At 38.1% G+C, this 17,454-nt stretch overlaps 1 protein-coding gene across 2 annotated transcripts in view; it reads right to left on the bottom strand.

Annotated features, from left to right (window-relative positions):
- The window catches only part of dnah10 (dynein axonemal heavy chain 10), a 313,740-nt gene extending 296,701 nt beyond the window's left edge, over nt 1–17,039 (bottom strand). For both annotated transcript variants that reach the window (XM_042101375.1, XM_042101376.1), the window contains exons 1-5: nt 16,704–17,039; nt 2,686–2,816; nt 2,294–2,402; nt 2,073–2,188; nt 1,721–1,931 (exon numbers count right to left, since the gene is read on the bottom strand). In XM_042101375.1, the coding sequence (XP_041957309.1) occupies nt 1,721–1,931; nt 2,073–2,188; nt 2,294–2,402; nt 2,686–2,816; nt 16,704–16,929 (793 nt within the window). In that variant the 5' untranslated portion in view covers nt 16,930–17,039. The remainder of the gene's footprint in view (nt 1–1,720; nt 1,932–2,072; nt 2,189–2,293; nt 2,403–2,685; nt 2,817–16,703) is intronic.
- Nucleotides 17,040–17,454: the final 415 nt, after the last annotated feature.

Raw genomic sequence — 17,454 nt, 5'->3', positions numbered from 1 at the left:
GAGCCACCCCAGTTACTTAGCTTCTAGCCGCCGCCGATTAGGCTGGTCGTGTCTTCAGCATGAATATTTTCGATAACTACTGCTCGTGATTGATTGCCATTGACATCGTCAGGGTACGGCTTACCAAAGAGGGAGATAATATGGGCAAGTCGCAGTTTTGCAGGTGCTTGTGTGGGCTGTGCCGTCCCGATGGAAACTGTGGTGGAGAGCTGCAGTAACTAGGGAAGCGAGTGCATTTTGGCCGCTGGTCGAGGAGCTCCCCTGTGACCAGCATAATGACATGATCTATCTAGCTATCTATCTGTCTATATACATATCTAGGCTATCTATAGCCTATATATTTATCTATAATCTGCGCTATCTACTGCTGAACAATACCTTACTCGTCTCTCTTTACTCCTCTCTCGTTATTCTCAAGGGTCTCAAGGTGGGCTTTGGTCTGTAGTCTCCCCAAGGTGACGTAATGCAATGCATTGTGGGGGAAAGGAGAATCACTTCAAATGCTGTGAAATATTACCTGCTTTTTCGTATTATATTCCGTTTTGTGATACCCAACAACATCAAATACAATGGATAATAGTTTAAATGTTTATTATCAACAAGCAAATTGTGCAAATTCGTTGGAAAATGAACCCTGCAACACGGCCTTTAAGCATCTATGTCAGTTTCCATAGCAACCAAGATGATTATACTAGCAAACCACTGTAGTAACCCTTTTATTTCTGATAGTAGCCACCATGGACACCCTAGCAACAACCTAGAAATGACTTCAAGTACCCTAGCAACAGCCTAGCAACCACATTCACAGTTAAAACCTAGCAACCAGCATAGCAACTACCATAACTACTCTAGCAACAGTCAGTTGTCATCAACTTTGACTCCCGTCAACTGTTTCCTCTCCCCACAACTGTTTCAAAATAAAAGTCTTCACTGCTATAATCCCCTATTAAATTATTTAACCATTTAAACTATCCAACGTTTTAACTGTTCAACTATTCCAACTGTCAGTTGTCATCAACTATGACTCCTGTCAACTGTTTCCTCTGCCCAAAGCTGTTTTAAAATAAAGGTCCTCACTACAATAATTCCCTATGAAATATTTGAACCAATCCAACTGTCAGTTGTCATCAGCTATGACTCCCGCCAATTGTGTCCTCTGTCCACAACTGTTTGGCAGCCTGGGCTTTTCAGTCAACTAGTGTGATCAACTCCCAATCTATATTCAACTTTTAAACTGTCTACTTTTAAACTATCAACTTTTATTAAGCTGTGCAACCACCATGTCTGTCCTAGCGTCATTTTCATGCACTCGTAATTCCCTGGAATTACATTCTCTAGTTTGTATTAATATTTACTTTATCATTATTTTATTTATAAGCTAAGGTTGCTAGCACAGGTGTCTAAAAATAGATAAAAAAGACTTGCACTTTCTGTTTGTAGTTTTGTGTTTGAAAATAAAGTATTTGAAAAAAACATTGCATTTTAGGAAATAGCCGTTGTTTTTTTGTATTATTCTTTAACACTGACGTGGCCCTCCAATCAGTTGACATTGGCAGAAGTGGCCCCCCACTCATTTGAGTTTGAGACCCCTGCATTAGATGATTGTAATTGGCTGATTTTGGAATACGGATTTTGATACACAGATACACCAGCAGCAGTCATGCATCTAAATTCAAGAAGAATGAAGATTACATGGAATCAGATGCAAATAGTAACATACCTTCTAGCTGCTGGAGAGTCCTGTCGATGTGCCCTAAGAATTTATGCGTACTGTTCAGTAGCTCATCTCGGATCATGAGTGACCCACGAGTTTCCATTGGCTTATTCTCCTCCATACGTTCCTCAACAGCATCTCTGTCAAAGGACATTCTATGGAGGTAGCCTCCATCTGTAAGCTTCAGCTGGTTCCAAGAAAGCAGTGGAATATACACCTGCGTGTTGAGAACAAGACTAGTCACGTCATTGAGATATCTGAATAACTACTTCATAACACAAACCAATTATGCTTAAAGAAAAAACATTAACAGTGTAATACAAGATTAGAAGCGAAGCCACTCAAAAGTACCACACACTTGATTGAGGATGTCCTTCAGCATCAACAGGGAATGTCCATTCAGCATACCAAACTCAAGTAATTTTGGCATGACATTGTTTGCCTCATTTATGTCAACAGGTTCAAAGATGGTTTCTACAAATAAAGATTCAAAAGGTAAGAAAGGTAATTGAATTGTACTTCCCAGTGAGAATAACTAGATGAACTTGAATGTCCAGACCCTGAATTCTGACCACTTACCCTTGGTATTCCGGAGGATGTAGAAAATGTTGGACTTAAAAAACTTCTCAGAGGCATGGTTGACTGACACATGAAGCTCAACGTGGTAGATGACTTGAATTTCAAACCTCTGATAAATTCATTACAGATACATTTTGAAATATTAGTGAATTTGGTATTCTGTTCTATATACCCATCCAATCCCTCCAGAACATTAGCTTACTTAAGATTTTCATAATTTCATACACCATTGTCCTTTCTTATCTATATTTCATTATACCGAATTAATAAAAGATAAAAGGAAAAAGAACACAAGCCAAAAACAGAACAGCTTTAATTTAGTCTGTATGAATTGTGTAACCAAATAATTATTTCAATAGGTTAATAAAATAAAATGATAATAGTTTGCTCACAGGGACTGAGGGTCCATCTTCACCATCAGAACCATGTGTCTGGCTCTGGAAACTATCCACATGGTTTGGGGGTTCCTCTGTCTGAACTTCAGGAAGCTGTGATCCTTCAGTGTCCCATTTTTTCTTTTGCTCTAAAATGTTACATAATTAAGAGCCATATTTACCAAGGAAACACACTCTCTTAGGCATGTCTAACTTGGCAGATCACATGGTGTTCAACTGTGACTAATGAAACCCCAATTAAGGTTTTGCACCTACGTCATAATGTCACGTCACCGTTTGTTTACAAGTAGAGTGGTAGGCAGAGTGGTAGGCAAGGTAGAACGGTAGGCTAACCTACAACAGTCGGGTTGCATCGGCTAAACATCTAAAGGCTACATTTTGAATTGAAATATTTTTTTAAATATGTTCATCGCAAAAATGGATGCATGCAATTAATTTAGATTAATTAATCACAGAGTATGTAATTAATTCAAATTTTTTAATCACTTGACAGCCCTACTCAAGATGGCTAATTTTGAACCTTGATTAGCTTGGCCATGCGCCATGGCTCGATATCTTTATGTGTGGCAAGTCTCTCTCAAGTAGGGGGCTGTACAAAACAGCAGCCTATGTTATGCAGGGCTCCACTTTAACGGTTACCCTTGGCTACCAAATTGTTACAAGTGGCAACCAGTTTGTCACTGGTTGCCCCTATGACAACTACATTTGGTTGGCTTTGGAAACCAAAACCTCTTGCCTGGCAACCACTTTAAAGTTAATGTTGAGCTCTGGTGTTATGGATGATTTACCTGTTTAGGTCTGGTGACAGCTTATTTCAAATTATTTCTGGAGCGTAGGCTATACCTACCGATGCTAGAGATTTTGTGGATTGTGCACCCAGCATGTTCCATTTAAGCCCATTGCATGTGTTTCAATTGGAAATTCATGAAATTATGAGGTTTGATACATTTTCACTGTAATCCTGTGACTTTGATGTTCTTTTACCTCACTGACTTCATTAATTGGCAAAAGCAAGCCAAACATAAAATTGAATGTTTTTTTGTTTTGTTTTATTTTTTAAATACTTTTTAAAATGTAAGACATGTTATTTAATAAATATTTGGTGTTTTACTACTTTGAAAATAACCTTTTTTATATATTTTGTCAATCATTTCTGTCTTGGGCTCACATGTCTGCTTAAATGGTGCCGTGATTAAGCCCAATTAAGCCCATGCCAGACTTTTGACTTTATTCATAAAATATAATTTTATAAATCATATATCATATCATATCATATGATAAAACATACACATACATTATTAATACAATATGTCAACTAGCCTACATGTATGAAAAGGGAACTCAGATTTTGGTGGGCTTAATGGGTAGCAGCTATGCTTACCCTACTTGAATTGACATTATAATCGTAAACGTGCTAATGACCAACCATTTCGTTTAAAAATTCTAAAACAACAATGTTTTTTAATACTTCAAAATAACATTTGATAAATGAACCTTATATTTTTCAATAGCCATTGGTGTGTGTAGATTTGAACAAAATCTAGTTTGGTTCTTACCGGGGCTTTTACTGCCTGAAATATCCAATATTGTTTACCACGCTCGGAGTTTAGTGCTGGGCCTATCCAACCTTTCTCATATGGCACATCAACGGTTAGCCCGAGAATTCTCGCAAATCAAAATTCCACTGGAGCTCCAAGCTGATTTGTACACGCAGGCAGAGAATGTCTAATAAGAGGAGAACTGCCACTCTCGGAAAACTTCCGGTTTCTGAACTGGTTGCAGTTCCTTCTGTGGTTCCACATGAGGGCGCTCGTCCACGAGTGCAGAATGCATGGAGGTCTATGGAGCTGTAGCCCTCAAAATCCACTTTTCTCGGGATATAATTTTTTTCCAAGTAATTTGAGAATTGTATTCGAAAGGGGAGGCAAAGAAAATACACTTGGTTGAGTATTATATTTTTTAAAGTCACTTAATTGTTCTTAAAAGCCTTTCAAATGTGTCAATGACGTCATTCATTAGCACAATGCTAGCGTGTATGTGCAACAACGACCCAACCTGTAAGAAATCAAAAGGACATAAGTACTCGTTCATTCAACTTTTGACCTATAACCCATGTTGAAGTTATACAAACTACAATCAAATCTAAGATTTGTCAACGACAATCAGGTGAAAGAGACAATTTTAGCCGTCTAGCTCCATTGACTCCCATTCATTCTGCACTCATGGCGATCGCCCCCAGTGGAACTCTGGTGGTACTGGTGGAACTGCATCCAAAATTCGGTACAATGGGACTTAATACGGAGTGGCAAGGCTCTCCATAGACGGGCTCTGACGCAGGCGCACAACACAGTTTACAGCAAAGATTCTAGAGCGCTCTAGAATCTTTGGTTTACAGCTCTTCGAGTCACGGTCAAATGTAATTTTTGGTACATAGGCCCATAGATATGGGTGGATGACAAATAAGCCTGAAAAAAGGAATTTAAAAAAAACGTCAAATATCATCCCTAAAAAGTGTTTATATGTGTTGCTGTATCTCTAAACTTGACTAATATATTTTTTTTTTTCAAAAAAAAAAAGTGAAATATATATTTATATGTCAATTTGTCATGTTAGTGCCTAAAATTGTCATATGGTGTGACGTGAAAATAATTTGAAATAAAATGAAAATTAGATACTTTTTTCTACTTTAATTTATGTCACTGTACATTTTAATCACGTTTGCTTTGATATGCAACATTTCCTTGTGAATATTTAGAAGAAAAACCTAAAATTTAACAAGTTATTTTGTCAAGGTGGAGAATGCTCCTAAGTGTAACCAGATATTTTAGCTTAATTCTAATATTTCTTGTAAGAACTCACTCAAAATTCTTGAGGTTCTTGCAGATACCATTTCCTTTGTGTGCTATTGATGTTTTAATGATTTTTCAATTATAAAGTCTTTTTTGTGACATTATTTAATGTCACACCAAATGACATGGTGTCACGCCATATGATGAACTGCACCACTCCACCATGTGTCAGAGCAAAACAGGGTTTTTAATGACAATAAAATCATTAACAATGAATTTTGAAGTCACTGTATGAATGGTGTATGCGTGTAACAGCAAAATAGATGAAAGTTTAGTATTTATTTTTTAAACTTACATGGCATGGTAACATAAAAGAAAAAAGTATGAGAAATATGAATTGTACAGATACATTTTTTTTCCCAATTATCACAGATTTAACAAAAAACATATAATATCTGAATTTAAATAATGTTTTTACAAGAACTTTTATGTAAAAATGCAATTTGGTCATAGGGTGTGACAGAAATGTCATATAGTGTGACTTGAAAAAAGCTGTCACACCATATGATGCAGCGTCACACTATATGACATTTTGACAGTTAAGCTAATTTTCTAGACAGTTAAATACAGCTAACTATTATTTAGCATGCAACTGACCACATGGCAGCAGTGCTTTTTAAGAATTCATGAAGAATATTTGTGGAAAATAGCTACTTTTTAGGCAAATGATGTCACACCATAAGACACTAAAATTTGGCCACGATTGATGATGTCCAATTCAAAGCTTTTTATATAAAAATCCAAAAAGCAGAACTCGCTTCTTGACCATGCCAATTACTCCTGACATTCTATTGTTACTTCCTGATTAAGCAGGGTCCTCTTCCCAATAATAATGTCCAAATGAATGCCCGGTCAAAATATACTATATAGTGTCACGCCATATGACAACCATTTTATGGACAAAACATATTTGATTATAACTTAGTTGGACAGCATGCATAAACATCAAAACTTTCTGTGGTTGTAAAAAACATCCAATTATTATTTTATATGCATGGTAAAACTTTAAAGTAATTATACTTTTTATGGATATACACTCTTTTTAGGAAGTTCGCACACATGGTGGACAGTCACACCATATGACATTTTTTATGTTTGGATGATTATTTTAAGTCAAAAGTGAAATAAAAATCCAATAAATTTAATATGACAGAACTTGAACCTACCAGACCTACAACATTTCCATATCAATTCTTAACAATTGCCATTTTTTATAAGTGTGTGACACATGGACAGTCTGAATTCTGCTATTTGTCATCTACCCATATATATAGAACACTAGATGTCTTACGGCAGCGTCTAGAACGTCCGCAGAGGTTGGCAATCTTACTACAGTCAAGCTTTCTGTCAGAATCTGTGGAACCTGAGGCAAACTGAGGTAAGGTCTGTGATCTGCACAGACATAAATACTCTTATCTCGCTGACATTTTGATGGATTTACAAACAGTTTGGTTTCTTAAAAACATTATTAATCCTGGATGCTTGAAAATGTTGAAATCGCTTTTCTCTTCAAAAAACGACTTAATCGTGCAGCTTAGTTGTGTATCATGGCTAGGCTACTAGCTTGCACCCAATTATTTTACATCGATGGGAGAGGAAGAATTGGTCTTTCTTTTCAATATAACTGAAGTTGCTCATGGTTTTTATTTTCGGGTTGGTTTGTTAAAAACAGAGTACATCATGATTTCCAAAGGTTTGAGACTTTTGTGCAGCCTATGGATGCGCTAATTGACGTTGTCTGGAAGTGAGAACCCATGCGATTACCTTTCACCGGTAAGATATTAGCACATTATTATGATTTATTTTTAGGATAATCGTTAGTTAGTGGAAGTATGTTCAATACAGGTTATGTTACACAGGAACAGCGGGGCTATGACAATAGTATTAATATATTGTTGTTGACACAAAGCTTTTTAATAGGGATGAACCAATGACCATTTGACTGATGGTTGTCCCAAAAGGTCTTAGCTGCTAGCAGCTACTGACTATCTAGTTAACCATATCAATGTTAGTGCTAATCTATCAATCTTGTCGGTCAATGTGGACTGTCGTCCGTGGAGTGTTGGAGTTTTACTTCACACAAAAAGATGACCCAAATGAGGTGACTGAGGAGCTATTGGAAGCTAATTGGAAGGCCGGATTTAGCTAACGTATCTAGCAGCAAGCCCACTGTTTAATTACGGTCTTAATTTTTCCAGCATGTGAGCGGTGGAGAACCTGATCGCTATATTATTACGGACAGTAGAATAAAGGCTATAAGACTAGTGTCACTGACATCGGAGTCGGAAAACTGGGTTGCGATTCAGTGTAAAGCTTGTCTCCTTCAAACTAAACATTAAGTGGCGTCTCTTCGGAGCTGTCATTTTCTTGATCTGGCTGCCTGCCTGAGGTCATCGAAGAGGCTGAAAGTTGCAACAAAGTACTGCGGTGGGAAACATTGGAAGTATGTAACTACTGTAATGAAAGCCTAGAACAGTGGTCCCCAAACTTTTTCTTCCGAGGGCCAGCTCACTATGCCTGGCTCTAAGAGAGGGCCAGAGACTCGGAGTATATCAACCATAAATAGCTTAGTGCTGTGAACAACAGCAGTCTACCTTAGTTGAATATTCAATTACATTTAATCATAGGCTACTGCAATTTAATACCATTGCTAGCTGTGTTTATGTTGCCACCATGCCATATCAGTGTAAAATGTAGCTCAAATGAAATAATACTAATAAAAAGACTCTGTTTCTTTGCGCTCAAGTTGTGAACAAGCAATATCCTACAAATAATTTAAAGTTACAGTATCAAACTATGAGAGTTTTATGAAGTGCTGGCAAACACATCTGAAATGACCACCATTCTAACTTTCACTCACCTGATGAGAACTTTGAACTTTGAAAATTTGAACGTGTGAATAAATATAGAAATAATTATCCCAGAAAGTCCCAGAAATATGACTTGAATAGAAGTTAGTTAGTTATTAACAAATAATTAATAAACTTTTAGAATACTTTGAGCACTGATGCAGTCAGCATAGGCCTCTTCAGGGTGTGATTTATGTAAAAACCAGAGGGGGGGGTGATTTTGAATACGTTTGTAACCCCCCTCCCCAAAAAAAAAAAATGAACAACGATTCATACCCTAGTCATGTCATGGCTAATAATACCCTATATTAGTTTTGCCACCTTTGTAACATTTTAGTTTTAGTTTACCGTGGTGTATGACTTTAAACAGCGAGTGTGCTTGGTATGATGATCAGCTCCTCTAATGCAGGGTAGGACTACGTTTTGACAAGCATACAAATTCACCTTGTTCTTGCCCCATCTGAAATGACTCCTCTACTTTTGCTGCCTCCATCCTTTCTGTATTTGTTGTGTAAAAAAACGTTGTATATGATGGCACTCAAGTCTTAAGTTAGTGAATTGGCGAACAATGTTAGTTGGTAACCAAATAGCCTACACATTGCGCTACACGCTGCGTAGGCTACGTGCATTCTCTCTCCTGCTGATTTGTGTTCAGTAGCCAAGTGCGTAATATTGCAAAAGTTGAAAAAATAAATGTGTTTATTGTAGCCTACAGAAAATAAATAGCCCATCATACTGTCAGTTAATTGCCTACAGTGCAGTGAAGAGTTTGGAGAGTAAAGTTATAGGGCAACTTGAAGTTTTATGAAAATAATTTACGAACCAGAACATAAAGACCATGAAGCTTCTATTTCTTGCAGCTGTTAAAACACCCGCTAGATAGTTTAAATACCCACCAACATTCGTTTTTGCAGTACAGATTATTTCTAAAAGTTATTTATCTACTACTGGCTGATTTATCAAACGAGTGCTTTCTCGTTCGTCCTCCGCAAACTACAGGTGTTTCGGTAGAGAGCCATTGAATAAGCGATGCCAAGCAATTTCTGAAACACTTTTTGTGACATTCAGCAAATATCTCCTCATTTAATGTAAGTTCCTTCGGACAATAGGCCTACGTTCTACTCTACGTGCAGTTGTCCTCCATCTCAGTTGCATCAGTTTTCTAATTCTGAAGGTTCTAAAACATTATTATGCTTCACTGAATCCTTCTCGTTTTCTTTCATTTGGCTAGCTAACTTTTCCATTGAACCTAGCCATTTATGATGGATTACACACTCGACATTCTGAAATGTCCTGCACGATCAAGGCCAAATTAAGTTATCATGCAGCCACTGTGTCAGCAGCATCAGTGCTGACGGTGACGGTGCGTTTCTGATGTCAGATTATTATGTAGGCTAGCCTACTAGACTGTTCTCACGTTGCAGCGCTTTACTTATATGAAGTAGCATTAATCAATATGAGGGGCAGAGGGGGATAAATGTTGTCCCCCCCGACGATAAAAATAATTTAGCAGAGGTAGGGATAGGAAAACCAGAGGGGTGGAAATCCTCACCATCCCCCCCTAAAAATCGCACCCTGGGCCTCTTACATTGTTTGCAGGTAGGCCTACATTTCATTCCGTTTTCGATAGCAAACGCGAAACAGCGCCAAAACAACCACCAGTGGACAAAAAGAGTATTACATGTGAATGGGGAAATTACGGAGGTTATAGTTTGACGATGTCGTAGCCTACTCCCGTGCGGGCCAGATGCTATATACCACGGACATGTTTTGGGGGGCCACCCAAATGAGTTGGCGGGCCGTATTCGGCCCGCGGGCCGTAGTTTGGGGACCACTGGCCTAGAACAACCAATGTATCATACATAGGGCGAGTTGAAATCAATCCCCCAACTGCGGGTGGGCAGATGACGTGACGCCTGTTTTTTCTGTAATTAAGTGTAAATGTTTACTAAACTGCATTTCTCAACTAAAACAACACATGCCAGTGGGGCATAGAACATCATTTTATTTCAATATGATTATTTTGGGACGTAAAATGTATTTGGTGTTTTTCATATTTCAAGGTGAATAGCAAAATGTCCTGCGGTGTGACTAACATTGATGACTCATCAAATGTAAATATTAGTAAAATAAAGCAGATATGGCCGGAGCAGCTAATAAATGCCTTGGCATTATTTTGTAGTTATCTACTTAATTAACTTAACAAAATGCTAAAAAGTACTAAAATAATATTTACAGTTCATTTAGTTTTGAAACACAAATGCTGTCCTGCAGTGTGACATAGGATATTAGATTTTTGTACTGCCAGTTACATGGACAGCCATAGGGGTCCTTTAGTCAAGCCACCAACCAGGAAGTCCCTCAGATGTTTGGATGTGCTAAGAAGTAGTTTAAGTTTAAAAGGTGAGTGTTAATCTCTTATTAATTTGATAAATTTCATCATTCCTGTCAGACCATGAACGTGTCTATTTTTGATAGTCCTGTGGTGTGACTGATCTAGTTCGAGAAAAAAGAAAAATATTTTTTTTTTAAAGAATCATATTCAGGTTTAAAACAATGAATTTATTCAGTTACTGTAATGCCCAATGTCAGTCTTGTATACTAATGACTCAAAATGACTGCAAAGGTGGAAAGGTCCTGTGGTGTGAAATAATTAAGTCAGATGTCTAGCTAGATTCTCGTCTGTTATGTTTGCAATATTATACATGTGGCTCATGTTCAATGCATAAGTTTGCCATTTCTCCTATGAAATAATTTCTACATCTTTTTTTTTTTTTAAATATTAGCTCTAACAGCTTGTCATATTTATGGTCTGATATTTTGTTTGTGAAATTTCTCTTGTTCACTGGAATCTTTGTTCAAAGAGCTGAATTAGAAAGAAACAAGTTGACTAAGAAACAAGATATTTGTTTAGTCTTTCAAGTTAAAAATATAAATGAAAGGTCTTTATGACTGGGTCTGATTTGACGCCTCCAAAATGTTAATTATTCAGTAGGCCTATGTCTTGTTCACTATGTTTTAGTTCAAATTAATACACTAAGTAAGTAATAAAATTGTACTGATATGTTGCATTTTCATTAATGTTGAAGAGATGCAAATTAATTTGTATGTTACAAAAGTATTCAATAAATTTCACCATAAATGTTCATACAGTGTCTCATTTCGTCCTGTGGTGTGACATCACTTCAAACACAATTAAATGACTTTTACTATGTTAACTAGCTTAAATAATGATATGCATTTGAAAACATTGCATAATATAACTATATAAAAACATAATAAACATTTTCAAATATTTTTTTCTCATTTTACACAATATTTCCACTGCAGTGAGTGGTAAAAGATGGCACAAGCAAAGAATATAATCGAAAAACAGCTGTGAAAAAAAATATATGCAGAATTTTAATGATCATTCTTTAAGAATACTTGCTAAACTTAAAACATACATTTGTATTTGAAATGAATAATATTTCAATATTTGAATTTTATAGTAATGTCATGTCACACCGCAGGACATATTTTGCCTGGAGCTGTGAGAAAAGCTTAATTAATTACATAATAAGAAAAAAAAATCTGCTAACCTCTAACAGTTTCAAAAACAACAGTATTTGAACTTTACAAATTCACACAATTTAGAAATTTAGACAACTCAAGCAATTTAGAAAAAATGCTGTTTCACCCTTATTTGTCATCTACCCGGGTCCATGTCACTTTTGCGTCTGCCAAATACCTGTCTTTAACCTTTTACCTTGAACATACAATTACCGCGAAAATGTTGACAATAATTTATATATCTGGGTCAGGGGTGGAAACTTTTCAAAATATGAACTTTTTCCAGCCACTTGATTAAATCCACCAGCCACTGAATAGTAAACCAATGGTATTTTTTTGTGTATATATTTGAAATCTATCAGTCACTGTTATATTTGACCAGCATTTGGCTGGTGGCTAGTGCTAATTTCAATCCCTCCCTGATCTGGGTACATTTCTCACTTTTTTAAGGTTTCCCACAAACAGAGAAAGGAAAAGGAAGTGGGAAGTTGCCCTACAGAGGGATGGTTTTGTTGCTACTGACAGAACACTGCTCTGCAGTGACCACTTTAGGACTGATGACTTCGACAGAACGGGGCAGACTGTCCGACTTAAAAATGCTGTTGTGCCAACTATTTTTAACTTTCCTGCTCATCTTTATTCCTGCTCAACAATAATTTAAGGTGTATAAGATTGATATATCAATATAAATATGTGATAAAATGTTACACTTGTGATCGTGATCGTGGGATTGGTCATGGATATTCCCACGGCTGTTGTTGCCTGCGCCACTCGGCCTCCAGCCTCGAGGCTACGGCCGAACAACACCCGTGGGAATATCCATGACCAACCCCACTCTCACTCGTGCTATATTGCTTAAGTATCAATCTTCCACTAGCTAGCTAGCTAGCATTAACGTCAGTGGGATTTGCACGGCTACTCGCCACAACTGCTTGTCACCTTGTATGTATTCTAAAGTTTTGAATACACCCCTCCATAGCATAATTAAGGCCCTTTTGATAGCTTCTGGAGGAAAGTAAATCCTTTTATCGACCAAAACGTCCTCAAAGCCTGCTTTAATATACTGTCAGCTACCATTGTCCACAATGTATTTCTAATCAAGTCTGGTTTGTTTGTCCGAGTTTTCACACGGTAACAATGGGGGGCGGGGCTTAGCGACAGGTCAATTGTGGTCACAGTATTATTGTCTATAATCATGTATGATACTAATGAATCATTCTTTAGGACATGATATGAATAATTTAATTAGTCATGTGAACCGAGCTAGCTAGCTAGCTAACGCTAGCTTAAAATGCTATACAAGTGGATAAGAGTAGGTATCAGGGTAGGAATTTCACGGCGGCCACGACGGCCATGGCCGTCGTAGCCCCTTGCGTTGGCCGTGATGCCACTTTGAAAATCAGAGGTTTACAGGCCACGGTGGCCTTGGTGCCCCCATCTTTTAATATTCTGCTTTGCGTCCTACTAATAGCGATTTTTATTTAGCCTGTGGCCTGTCAAAATAATCTTAGCATTCACAGCGCAAATTAATTTAGTCTTTTACGCAGTGGAGAAAGTGACAGCGCAAGAAAGAAAGTGCGTCCAAATTCACCCATTCTTCGCAGTTGAACTACTTGCGAAGTATCCTACTCATCATCACACAGACATCACAATTATCACATGCTCTTTCTCAGCTTTTAAACGATGTTAGCCGATAATTGCTGTGTTGAACGGTTCGCGAGAAAAGTAAATAATATAATTCAATTTAATCATACATTCTACTGAAGGTTTTGTGTCCATGATCTCCCTACCCATTCATCTCTTATACTTCACGAACCCTTCTTTTAACACGACAAACCATATATCAGAAATAAACAGCAGACCTTACCGAACACAAAGGTGTTAAGCAGTCCCCTGTACAGTTAGCCGTTCCAGAGTAATCCAGTTTTGAATTTGCAGTAAATTTAGACATGCATGGATGTCTCCAAATTTGGTCTTTAAGTTTTACAATGTGGTTAAATTGTTCCACATGATTTCATAACGGGCCAAATACAAAATAAATGTTACAAATATCGCCTAGATATTGGTAAACCAGAGGACAGCTGACTGAGTTTGTGAAAGTAGCCTTAATGATCACAAAATGCTAAGCATGCATCTAGGCTATTTGAGTTTATTAAAGCTGAGATGTGCTTAAATTGTTCAATACATGATTTCATAGCAGGCCAAATATAAAATAAATGTTATATATAGCCTAGATATCTGTAATTATTAGACGATCAGATGATTTACAGTTCCATGTAATATGTCATGTTTCATGTTTTTGTAATGTTTCATACAGTAATGCAGGTCTACTGCAGTGAATAGGCTAAATACAACTTTATCATTTTTATATGCTACTACTGTATAGTTAACTTTGGCCTTGGTGCCCTGACATGTGGCCTTTGTGCCCCCCACCAAATATGCACAACTGAAGGCCAAGTGGCCTTGCCCCCAGAATGGTGAAATTCCAAGCCTGGTAGGTATGGCAATACAGCTATGCGCTAACAAGTGACTAGTAGTTGAAGGACTTCGCTTAAACTTAATATGCTGTTGCAAATTCACTTGAGTATAAACTATCCACTTTAACTAATGTCAGTAATGTTATTCAGCTAGTTGTCATTTCAAAGAAATTACACTTCTCCGTTTAAAATGTTACCTTAGCTAAGAGGCTAGCTAGCATGCTAACAACCGGACAGTAACTGGCAGAAGCATGGTCTGATATTAAGTTCTTTTATTACAAATCTGAACATTAAAAAATTACAATTTTAGGCTTGAAATGATCCCAAACACTTACAGATTATGACAAATTTTTCCAAAAAGCCCTCAACAAATCCAGAAAGACATAATGACCAATTTATTGGTAAAATTCCACAAGTCTCCATTGACATTAGTGCAGCGAGGGTTTACTCCATAGACATAATATACATAGACGTTGCATCGACCGCTACTCCCTACTAGCGCTGACGAGACGTGGGGCCACCATCTTGGATCGGTCATCCACTCTACTCAGTGTAATCTCTTTGGCTGGTGCAATGAGCTGTCAGCGCATTAAATTAATCATACCTCACTGAATACCGAACAGATTTTCACGCGTTTTTTTTTTTTTTTTTGCTGCAAAGGTCATACATGTAGCTATGATACAGGCCACATTGTTCGAAAATACAAAATACAACCAATAGTACGGTAATGTTAAATCTTACTTGTGAAAATCCCCCGAGTATGGTCCGCCGATTTGAGCAGGAACATGCTGCACAGTGCTGTCATCTTGTGTTTTCTGCTGCAACGCAACGAGGAGTATGACCGGTCCAAGATGGCGGCCGCATTTCTTGTTTCCAGCAGCCAATGCGGCGTCTATGTATATTATGTCCAGAGCCCGTCTACGGAGAGCCTTGCCACTCCGTATTAAGTCCACATTGTACCGAATTTTGGATGCAGTTCCACCAGAGTTCCACTGGGGGCGATCGCCATGAATGCAGAATGAATGGGAGTCAATGGAGCTAGACAGCTAAATTGGTCTCTTTCACCTGATTGTCGTTGACAAATCTCAGATTTGATTGTAGTTTGTATAACTTCAACATGGGTTATAGGTCAAAAGTTGAATGAACGAGTACTTATGTCCTTTTGATTTCTTACAGGTTGGGTCGTTGTTGCACATAACACGCTAGCATTGTGCTAATGAATGACGTCATTGACACATTTGAAAGGCTTTTTAGAACAATTAAGTGACTTTAAAAAATATAATACTCAACCAAGTGTATTTTCTTTGCCTCCCCTTTCGAATGCAATACTCAAAATACTTGAAAAAAAATATATCCCAAGAAAAGTGGATTTTGAGGGGTACAGCTCCATAGACCTCCATAGTACAGCTCCTGCACTCGTGGACAAGCGCCCTCATGTGGAACCACAGAAGGAACTGCAACCAGTTCAGAAACCGGAAGTTTTCCGAGAGTGGCAGTTCTCCCCTTATTAGACATTCTGTTATGTCTATGGTTTACTCTGGTCTGCATAAAGGGGGATTTTCCCTAACCTGGCAATAGCCAGATGAATTTCGCTCCGCCTAGCTCCACTCATCCATCTGGAACCGATCCATTGATGTGTTGCTTCAGAAGGCTGGGCCTAATCAAAAAATGCTTGCATATGATTGAATAAGCCACTTGTCCGTCATCTATTGACGTGCTACTTCAAACACTCACATCGAAGCCAACCCGTGACGCTAATAACAGACTCACAGTCGCTTCTACGCTATGTCACATCTATGAAACTCCCGCCCTGCGTCCTGATTGGCTAAACCATAAAGTTGGTTGGAGAAATCACTCTCAATGGAATAGGTCCCAGATGGATGTGAGTGAAGCTAGGCGGAGCTAAGCGGAACGACATTCATCTGGCTAGGGTCAGGTTAGATTTTCCCCCCTCCCCCTTGCAATAATCGAACGCGGAAATTGTCGAACGTTTGCGCCTCTCGCTCCGCCCTCTCTGTCTGGGACGTTCGACCCCGTTGGCCAGCGACGCGGACGAGACATCTAGTGTTCTATATCTATGCATAGGCCTAGCTAATTTAGATACACTTATGGTGTGGGTGCTTGCGTTTCTTTAGGAACCCGCCGTCTTGGTTTGTATAAAAATGAATATTAAGTGACACATAGCTTCTACACATAAGAAGCTGGACATATGTGACGTTCAGAAAGTTCAAACACATGTTAACTTTGCTGATCTGTCTTGGGATTTTTGAAAACGTGGTTGAGTTTACCTGTAGTTATTGGGACTTCGACCTCCTCCTCTCGTATCTGTTTGGAAAACAGAAGGGTCGATGGTTCCTCGTCTTCAGTAACATCATTCAGAAAACGTATTATTTTCTGCCCATCTTCCCCGTCTCTACGGCTAAGCAGATCCTCGAAACAATTTGACTCCGTCAAACATAATGCGGAAGATACTCTTTGCCGTATCCATTCCACTCGTGGGTCGTCGAGTGACATTTCACAAAATTATAATATACATAAAAGTTACAATAACATCAAACAAACGTTAACGTTATCTCCATAAATGCAGCATTCCTCATATCAGCTGAATGACCCCAACTGAAAGTTTGAAGTCGCCATAGCAACAGGTCGTTTCCTTCCAACCACGCCTCCAGCACGTTCACGTTACCGCCAGAGCGGTAGATAAAACGATGGTTACGTATGTAACCGCGGTTCTATGAATTTCGAATGACCGCCTGGAAGAAATGAAATATAACTAATGTTTCTATGTATTTAGTTAGGCTGATAAGCAAAACACTTGTGCATTTTTTGACTAAAGCATTAAAGTTTCACCATATAATATGGTTTAATTTCAGGCACTTCAGATCTGACCTCTGGGGCTAAATATTTGCTGTATACGGGTACGTTCAGATCTATGGTTCAGACTAAGCATCTTTTCTGACAAAAGAAGTTGTGCAGACCGCTTTATCAGTTTTTTAAAAAAAAGCTGCCAGCGTAGTAGCTAACATTAGGCTACGTGTG

Source organism: Alosa sapidissima, chromosome 8 (genome assembly GCF_018492685.1).
Source record: "Alosa sapidissima isolate fAloSap1 chromosome 8, fAloSap1.pri, whole genome shotgun sequence".
In the NCBI taxonomy this organism is placed as follows: domain Eukaryota; kingdom Metazoa; phylum Chordata; class Actinopteri; order Clupeiformes; family Clupeidae; genus Alosa; species Alosa sapidissima.
Note: the sequence above shows the minus strand (reverse complement) of the source record. Positions and strands in the feature narration are given on the sequence as shown.